Genomic DNA, 9,383 nt, shown 5'->3' on the forward strand with positions numbered 1-9,383 from the left:
AACCAATCAGAAGCCAGCAGCTCCTGTGTGGGCGTGGCCTTCCCACAGTTACGACACGCCGCGTCGTCAAACAGGAACCGGTCGGTTAACTTATCAACGAGACTTCCAGTTAGCATCTTTCCCTCCGGCCGAGGTCCAGGTGTGTCTGTGCTCTAGTTGTCAGTCGCTCAGAAGGACTCACGCTCGCGTTTCACTTCGCTGCTCTTCTTCTTCGGGCTAAACTTGACTGCGACACGACAGTGGGGTGCGGGCGCCGCTGCCCCGTCATAGGTAGTAGAAGAAGAAGACGACCACCTCACCGGGTCCTCTATGTGTTTATTAATTATTATGCTATAGCTAACCGATGGCTTCAGACGTGTGATATCAATCTCTGCAGCAGTCTCCCCGTACTGCACAGGGCCTGCGGAGACAGCTAGAGAGGGTAAGCGACAGAAGGACAGGCCTGAAGACTTTTTATGCTGTTTGTTTGATATAAATGGATCATTCTGGCAGCACACCTGGTCTTTAACTGGTTTCTTTCTGTCTGCATCCTGTGAAAGTATGGGCATTATTATTATTATTATTATTATTATTATTAGTAACAGAGTATGTCTGCTGACCACCTGATTGGTTGAAGCAGCCTACGTGTGTGCCACTCATGCTGTTATCAGACTTTTTTGACCCTCTGTGCTGAATCCATCCCTGCCTAGATGAATCCAGTGCCTCCTGCTTTCTGCACACACACACACACACACACACACACACACACACACACTGCATTCATTATGTGTTCACATTCATGCAGCATGAGTCACTTGCACGAGATCCATCTTAATATGTAGCGCAGTGATCTTTGGTTAGTTAATGAACAGCTGTGTGTCGGCTGGTTGCTAATAAGAAACACAGCGTCGGTCAGGTGATCTGTATATTTATCCTGAAGTGTGTGTGTGTAATGATCCGCAGCCCGATACAGACAGCAGGACTGTGCACATGCTCCGTCATCTCCAAGACTGTTGTTTAAGCGACTGACAGCATTACTGAGAGGCCATCTCTCATTTTTCCTCTTAGGTGTGCAAACGTTTCAGATTGGACAGCAGCAGAGTCAAGACTCTCGACAAGAGGAGGAAGAACAGAAGGTTTTTGTGTGTCGAGAAAACATAGTCGTCGTCCCAAAGAACTATGGAACTGTCGCTGGTGAGTTTTGCAGCCGAAAAAACTTTTTTGTTCACCTGATATAAGTCACAAGTGCTGAGGTTTGAGCAGAAGGATCATCCTTGTCGCGCCTTTTCTCGAGGTCGGGGCATCCTGTCCGGCCGATAACACCAGTCTGACATACTGATGACCTATTTTACCCTCCTGTGTCTGACCGGGCACCAGGGGAGTCCAGAGGTGGTTGTAGAGCTGCAGATAAAGTGAAGGAGGGCAGGTGAAGGAGGAGGCAAACTGTGTGTTGTTGCATCACAGTTTAATAATACAACAAGGCTAGACATGGCAGAGTTCACTCTTCAGACTCTGGCACAGTGTATACACGCTGTGGAAATAAAACAGTTTAGAATTGAAATGTTTAGTTTAACCTGTCCGGTAAATATTTTCCTGATTACAACAATATACTTGCATCCAAGCTGTGAGGGTCATTTTTAATCTGACAAAATTTGTAGAAACTCGCAAAGTTCACCCTCAAATGAAATCATGTCATGACTAATGTTACGTCCATAGCTACTATAAGTGATAAAGTGTTGAATGTCAATAGCTTTGGGGCCCAGGGGCCATTCTATAAAGAATGTATTTATTAAACAAATTAGTTTGGTTTGGAAATAAATTTGTGGCTCAACAAAGAGATTTCAAGGAGTGCACAAACTCTTTCCCAGCATTGTATCACAAATCAAGCTTCAGTATCTGATAACAACATATTTGTTTTTAGCAGGCAATGTAAATCAAAAGATTATTAGTTACCTCCTGTCTTAACTTTCATTGTATCCCCCCCCCACCCCCACCCCACCCCACCCCTCACCTCAGGCTCACCCAGCTATCAAAGCCTTCATGTGTGGCTCCCTCAGTGGGACCTGCTCCACGCTGCTTTTCCAGCCTCTCGACCTGGTCAAGACCCGCCTGCAGACTTTGCAGAGCGGCATGCAGCCTGGGTGAGTCCGTCAGTATCACATGCTTGCGTCGCCTGCCGTGTGACTTCCAAAAACTGCTATATTGACTGGAAGAACGCTGCAGAATTCATTATTTACCATTGATCACCTTTTCAGTTCGGGCAGAGTGGGCATGGTGACTGTGCTCCTGAGCGTGGTGCGGACAGAGAGGCTCCTGGGACTGTGGAAAGGAATTTCACCGGTTAGAACATCTTAATATCGTCTTTTGCCCACCTCCCCTGTCTTATTGAAAGTCTTCTGAGTGTAAAAGAAATTCCCCAGCTTCAGATTTTCCCTTCTCTGACGCTGCTCTCTCATCCGTCTGCTCCTCTAGTCCTTCGTTCGGACCATCCCAGGAGTGGGGATCTACTTCAGCACCTACTACTCTCTAAAGCAGCACTTCTTCCAGGACAGCAGCCCTCGGGCCGTGGAGGCCGTGCTGCTGGGAGGTGGGGCCCGGACGGTGGCAGGGGTCGTCATGCTGCCGGTCACTGTCATCAAGGCTCGCTTTGAAGTAAGCACAGGCAGACAGATTTTCCCTGAATGCCCCAATGCTACGACCAAACATTTGTTCAGATGCACCCCCACAGCATGTGTTTTTAGTTTTGTGTGTCGTCTGTATTTGGACATGTTATTTGTAACTAAGCTAAAAGTGTGTGTTTCAGTGTGGCAGGTACAATTATGGGAGTGTGATGGGGGCTCTGCGCAGTGTGTGTCAGACTGAAGGTGCTGCAGCGCTGTTCTCCGGCCTGATGGCCACCCTCCTCAGAGATGTTCCTTTCTCTGGTATCTACGTCATGTTCTACAGCCAGACCAAGGCCTCGTTGCCAAAAGGTAAGCGCACACCCGGAGGCCGTTCAGTAATGACCAGCAGCACGTCTTGTTTTAGACTCTGTTTGTTCTGTACATCTAAAACCAAGCAGGGAATTGTTTTTAACCGTCTCTACTGTCTATCTTCCTCCAAGAAATCAGCACGTCTGCCTCCGCCCCGCTGGCTAACTTCAGCTGTGGGATCCTGGCGGGTGTGTTGGCCTCCCTGATCACGCAACCTGCTGATGTGGTTAAAACACACGTCCAAGTGAATCCACAGTTGAGGACCGCAGAGGCTATCAGATACATCTATATGGTAACTGTCTCACTCCTCTTTTTTTCTGCTTCATTATCTTGCTGTTTCAAGGATTTCAAGGCCAGCATTAGTTGCACTTCAGGGAAACCCGGTTGAACAGTTTTAACTGTATGATACATACTATTAATACTATAATATTAATGATTATATCTGACGCCTGTCCTCGTTCTCCTCTCTCTCAGGAACATGGACCCCAGGGGTTCTTCAGAGGGGCAGTTCCACGGGCACTGAGGAGGACCATGATGGCCGCCATGGCATGGACATTGTATGAGCAGATGATGGCCCGCTTCGGACTGAAGTCCTGAAGGGGAGAGTTGATGAGAAGCTTGTGAAGGATGGAGGAGATAAAAGTCAAGTCGCAGAGTGAAGACCGTAATGAGTGAACAGGAAGGAGCTGCTACAGTGGAGATGCACCTGAGGATGTTTTGCTCACAAGAGTGTCAAAGGCTTTCAGAGACTTAAAGTATTTCACCGCAACAAGAGGAAGACTGGCAGGCGAAGAAAGCGCCCGCTTGTTGTCTAAATGACTAACACGCACATTACTGTAGGAGAGCGATGTGGAGAGTTTGCGCCATGAACTGCTGCTCTATGGCTGAAGTTCAGGAACCAGATTTTTGGAAAATATTTTAATGATGTTGGTATGCCATGATGTCCTGTATTGCACTACAAGTTGTAAAAAAAAATTCTGATCCTTAATGAATGTTTTGACGAACGCAGATTTTCCACGTTTTCGAAACGCCTCGGTGGGAATTCCTGCCTCTCAGCTGTGGAACAAATCCACGTGATCTCAAAAAGACTGCAGTGACGCAATCCATCATTACTCAAGAAGACGGTGTCCCAGATACAGCTCAGACTTCTGTAATGCACTTTAACCCCCCCAGCAGTTCTGCCATGGCACAGTTTAAAACCTGGAGAGGCTCTTCAGTGCCTTTCCAATAACACAATGTTATTTATATTCCTGTATGTCTTTGTAAAACAAAATGATATGTGCTTGTAGTATTTGCCCAGTACATTCAGCTGCCTTAAAATATAATGATTTTTGTTTTGATATTTGTTGTTTACCATTGTAAATGAAAATATTTACCTTTTTTTTTTTTTTAAAGATTTTTGAAGAAAGAAAATAAAACACTGCACAATATATCCATGTGGAACATGAGTCTTGATGTCACATATGTTCAGTGTAAATGATTCGACAGCCTCACGTCAGTGCCTGAAGCCCGGCTGACCTCTGAAGTGCTGTAGTTCAGAAATGGCAGCTTTGTCTCATGACACACTGAATTCTTGGCCCGGGCTGTGCAGGGGTCACTGCGACTCAACAGACTTCACATTAAGCTCATTTCATCCCAACGTTTCACGTGCGTCCTACTTGTGTGCAGAGCCACAAATAGGCAGCCGGATACATAATTCTGATACTTTTGGTTACCTTTATTAAGTTGTCAGATGGCAGTGGTAGGAATTGAATTAAATAATTTACATAATGAAAAGCCTTTATCCTAAAAACTCAAGTTCAGGTGCCTGGACTGCATGATTTGTTACTTCTCTCATGGATTGGACAGGATATAAGACTGGCGGACTCCGCCAGTGGGATGACTTGCTTGTTCAGCTGTAGTGTAAAACATATTGCTCAGCATATTGCGGACTGCCAGAACATAAAGGCCAAAGACTTATCGCAGCGCTGTGAGGCCTGAGATAAGCCACAGAGGTGGAGTGGTGACATGATATCAAATAGGACAAGGAGTGCAGGATTGTCAGGCCAACGAAAGGCATCAAACTATTTAGGATGAGCCATCTACTGAAACAGAGTTAAGTAAGATCAGCTACTTAGAGAAATCTTTACTATTAAACTTTTTATTTATTATTTATTTATTAGACTTTTTGCTCTTGCTTTTTATTTGATTTTGTGTCAAAATATGAATCCATGATCTTTGTCTTCTGTGCTGCATTTCAACATCCGTATGCCACTGTGTCACCTCAAATGACTGTCTCCACTGTTGTTAAATCAGTCATTTAATATGGGATTTTGTGCCCTTATGTATGGATTATATCGTTTGAAAGGCTGAATACAAAACTTCAGGCAGCCAATGTCTTTGTTTTGAGGTGACTGAACAAAACGACTCTGAGTGTGTTGACAACACATGACAATTTTTCCCAGGACACAACTCCAAAACATGTTATTCCACCATGTGACACATCGCTCCTTCTTTATAGCCTTATTTGTAAGATCCATCGCCTCTAATGTCCTTGAAATCAATCAATTGAATTCACACAATTAACCCACTTATCTGCCTGTGAGCCTGTTCAGTCTCCCACCATGATTATTACGTTATCAAAGTCTTTTGTGTCTTTGCAGGATTACAGTATAATACACAACTTTCTGCACATAAGACACGTTTCATTGAAATGATTTCTCAACTCGCTGTGTCATTGTGTACATATTATGTCCCCTCTGCCTGGAACTCTTTATCTCTAGCAAATATAGTTGCAACATGGGGGAGTCTTTCACCGAGAAGTCAGCGTCTCAGCATTGTCTTAATATGGTCTTTCCATCTCCATTGTCTTAATATGGGATACTCGTCCGACCCGCGGTCCGACCTCGAGTCCCCTCTGCTGCCATCATTACAGCACATGGCATAACGCCCCATCTGGTGGCGAAGCCGCAGAACTGCATACGCCCCATTCACAATAAGCAGCCAATCACACGCTTGGAAATGTGGTATTTATACTACGTCATTTCCACCCAGCGCCCTCTTTTTCACCGTGTGGTCAGACTTCCATACGGCGTTGTTTCGTGGTGAGTTTTCTAAACCGTCGTATTTTGGTATTAAACCATTAACTGACACCGAGGACACAAAGTAATGATAGTCTAGCCATAAAGCACGCAGCAGGGCAGAATAAACCCTGCCTGTCTGGTCATTATCGTGTGAAATTATCCTAAAGTAGATAATGCTAACGTCCATAGCTAACTTGTTAGCCATTGACACGCGCTCATTTCAGTGTTCACCTCGCGCCTGGTTACAAATACTGGTCAGACGTCATAGTCGTAGCGTGCCCAAGTGAATTACAATGGCAAATGTGCCATTAGAGATGTAAGAATAAGACGAAGTGGTTTGGTTAGTTTCATACGTTCTTAAAGGCCGCCTGTAATCCGGAAGGCTGCAGTTCATACTTATCCTGTCATGGTTCCCTTTTAGCTCGACCCTTCATGAGCTTCAGATTTTTTAGCTAACATTGTGTTCTGACCGCTTTGGTCAAAACAATTAAGTAAATAAACGGTGTCTGAATGGGTTGTAATGCATCACATTTTTGGTCTAAACTGCTTGTCAACATTATCACTCACACTTGCCGTGATTGTCTGACCAATGCTTTTCACCCCCCCCCCTCCCCCAGCTCTCCCATCTAACTCGTAACGCAGGGAAAGTGGTCACGATGTCCGGAGGTCTGGATGTCCTTCAAATGAAGGAGGAGGATGTGCTGAAGTTCCTGGCTGCAGGGACCCACCTGGGAGGCACCAACTTGGACTTCCAGATGGACCAGTATGTCTACAAGAGAAAAAGCGACGGTGAGTGGCACTGCCCTGCTTATGTTTATACTATGAAAGGTAATACGTGACTGCAAAGTCAGAATTTGTCTTCATGCCGTTTGTTCCTCAATCACCAGGTGTGTACATCATTAACCTGAAGAAGACCTGGGAGAAGCTGCTGCTGGCTGCCAGGGCCATTGTTGCCATTGAAAACCCAGCTGATGTGTGCGTCATCTCCTCCAGGAACACTGGACAGGTACAGTAAAACATGATAAATATCATGTTATACTCTGTTGGACATTAGCACATGAACTATGATATGCACACTGTTAAAGCCGGGCACTGATGTCGGTGTTCAGGTGTCGGAAGTGTGCGAGAGTGACCCGGCCGGGTTTTCGCTAACACCATGAGGACTGTTGTCCCTTGACTGGGGTTTGATAGTGACCTGAGCCACATTTCAGTTTGTCAAATGAAAATGATCAGAATTTAGCATTTAGAGATCTTGAGTATAACTTGTTGGTTCTGGCCCCTCTAGAGAGCAGTGCTGAAGTTCGCCTCTGCCACCGGTGCCACCACCTTCCACGGTCGCTTCACCCCTGGTACATTCACCAATCAGATTCAGGCAGCTTTCAGGGAGCCCCGCCTCCTGATTGTGACCGACCCTCGTGCTGACCATCAGCCACTGACTGAGGCTTCCTACGTCAACATCCCCACCATTGCCCTGTGCAACACTGACTCCCCACTGAGATACGTGGACATTGCCATCCCCTGTAACAACAAGGTTAGATCAACTGAATCAGAATCATTAACTAATCCTGACAATGTTTCCTGTTTCTACTTTATTGGACCCTTGCATCTTGCACACTGTTAGAGCCCGGCACTGTCCTGTCTGTGCGGTGCGGGGTGTAGGATGTGTGCTAAATAAAAATGCTTGGCCTCAACCTCCCCTCTCTGAACCACACAGGGGGCTGGAGGTAGAGGTCTTGCCACAAAACGTCAAACAGTTTTGTGCATCTATGGAGACATACAATCACAGCAGGTGTGTATCTTACTTGTGGTTATCATAACCAATCTGTGACTGTTGCAGGGTCACCACTCTGTCGGTCTGATGTGGTGGATGTTGGCCAGGGAGGTTCTCAGGATGAGGGGAACTATCTCCAGGGAGCACCCATGGGAGGTCATGCCAGATCTGTACTTCTACAGGGACCCTGAAGAGGTAAGATGAATGCAGTGCACCTTGAGAAATGTGCAATGGCTTGAGGTTACTGCATATAATGGTTACATGAGCTGATTTGCACACTCTAATGCACTTACTTTCAATGCAGATTGAGAAGGAGGAGCAGGCTGCAGCTGAGAAGGCTGTTGGAAAGGAGGAGTTCCAGGGTGAATGGAGCGCCCCTGCAGCTGAGTTTACCCAACCTGAGGTGGCTGACTGGTCTGAGGGTGTTGCTGTGCCATCTGTGCCCATCCAGCAGTTCCCTGCACGTAAGAACTAGACCAAACTTCTTTATTCAAACCTGACAAAAATGTGATGTTTGTACCTTATTTGGCACTCAACTGTTTGACTTTCTTACAGCTGCTCCAGCTGTGGCAAAGACCGGCGAAGTCTTCGCTGGTGAGTTTATATGGAATCTCAATATCTGAACATGTAAAGTATTTATTTCTCTACTTAATACTAAGTCGATATGTTTTGTTTTTCCCTTGCAGAGGACTGGAGTACTCAGCCTGCCACCGAGGACTGGTCCACTGCCCCCACTGCCCAGACAACTGAGTGGGGTGGCGCCACTTCTGATTGGTCTTAAATCGTTGACTATGGCAACAATAAAAGTGTTTTTTACACTTAGACTTTGTTGTTCAGTTGGTTCATTTGATATTTACTGAAGGTATTATTGACATGATTGATATTTACTGTTGACTCCAATAGTCTCAACTTCAAATGCAGATGAAGCCAGTGGAAGTTGTGACACTTAGAATAACAGTTTTCTGCATTCAGATCCCTCACTACCACTGAAATTACCACTAATGACGAAATACAGATCGGCTGGGTCTAGTGAGATTATGCACACAAGTTGAATATGTAAATAAGGAACATCATGTGCTGAAGATTATTTGACTAAGGGTGTGTTGCTCGGTCGGCTATTAGAGATCCAGGCAACTTCACATACTAGCTGACCTATTTTTACTTGCATCTGACCCCAAATGCTGCATAGGCTGTTGAAGAAACCCCACTGTCTGAGTTTAATGGACGGTCTCATTGGACACTGAAGGATGAAGGATTTCTTGACGAGCTATTTAACTTAAAAACATGCATGTAACACAAAGCCAGTTTACACATGAAGGAATGGGCTGAAACTTTGAGTTAAAGGAAAGAAAAAACTGGTAGAACTTCAACTTGAAAGAATGCTGCTTCTCTTGGTGCAAAACAGTTTTCTCATTAACTTTTTGTCCTTTTTAAAAATAATGTTCAACAAAATGGTGCATTTGAGGACCGAGGTGAAATACATGGTTTGGACTGTATGAAGAAGAAGGCGGCCAACAGATTTGATGTCATTACTCATCCAATGACTCTAGCTGACACTGGACAAAAAGTCTTTTTATATAGCTTTACCTCTTTGGCACC

At 45.3% G+C, this 9,383-nt stretch overlaps 2 protein-coding genes and 1 non-coding gene across 3 annotated transcripts; all 3 read left to right on the plus strand.

Moving 5' to 3' along the window:
* Nucleotides 1-1,102: 1,102 nt before the first annotated feature.
* LOC139299713 (mitochondrial glycine transporter A-like) lies at nucleotides 1,103-4,272 on the plus strand. Its single transcript, XM_070922570.1, has 7 exons — nucleotides 1,103-1,173; nucleotides 1,996-2,120; nucleotides 2,235-2,319; nucleotides 2,452-2,631; nucleotides 2,783-2,951; nucleotides 3,083-3,243; nucleotides 3,426-4,272. The coding sequence occupies exons 1-7, from the start codon at nucleotides 1,159-1,161 to the stop codon at nucleotides 3,546-3,548; spliced, it is 858 nt and encodes a 285-aa protein (XP_070778671.1). The 5' UTR covers nucleotides 1,103-1,158; the 3' UTR covers nucleotides 3,549-4,272.
* Nucleotides 4,273-5,994: 1,722 nt separating this feature from the next.
* rpsa (ribosomal protein SA) lies at nucleotides 5,995-8,608 on the plus strand. Its single transcript, XM_070923283.1, has 8 exons — nucleotides 5,995-6,034; nucleotides 6,631-6,802; nucleotides 6,901-7,019; nucleotides 7,299-7,544; nucleotides 7,851-7,979; nucleotides 8,089-8,248; nucleotides 8,340-8,378; nucleotides 8,471-8,608. The coding sequence occupies exons 2-8, from the start codon at nucleotides 6,670-6,672 to the stop codon at nucleotides 8,563-8,565; spliced, it is 921 nt and encodes a 306-aa protein (XP_070779384.1). The 5' UTR covers nucleotides 5,995-6,034; nucleotides 6,631-6,669; the 3' UTR covers nucleotides 8,566-8,608.
* On the plus strand, nucleotides 7,082-7,221 carry LOC139300847 (small nucleolar RNA SNORA62/SNORA6 family). The gene has a single exon (XR_011598867.1). It is a non-coding gene; the product is annotated as a small nucleolar RNA SNORA62/SNORA6 family (small nucleolar RNA).
* Nucleotides 8,609-9,383: the final 775 nt, after the last annotated feature.

The sequence above is a fragment of the Enoplosus armatus genome, chromosome 17, assembly GCF_043641665.1.
Source record: "Enoplosus armatus isolate fEnoArm2 chromosome 17, fEnoArm2.hap1, whole genome shotgun sequence".
NCBI lineage: Eukaryota > Metazoa > Chordata > Actinopteri > Centrarchiformes > Enoplosidae > Enoplosus > Enoplosus armatus.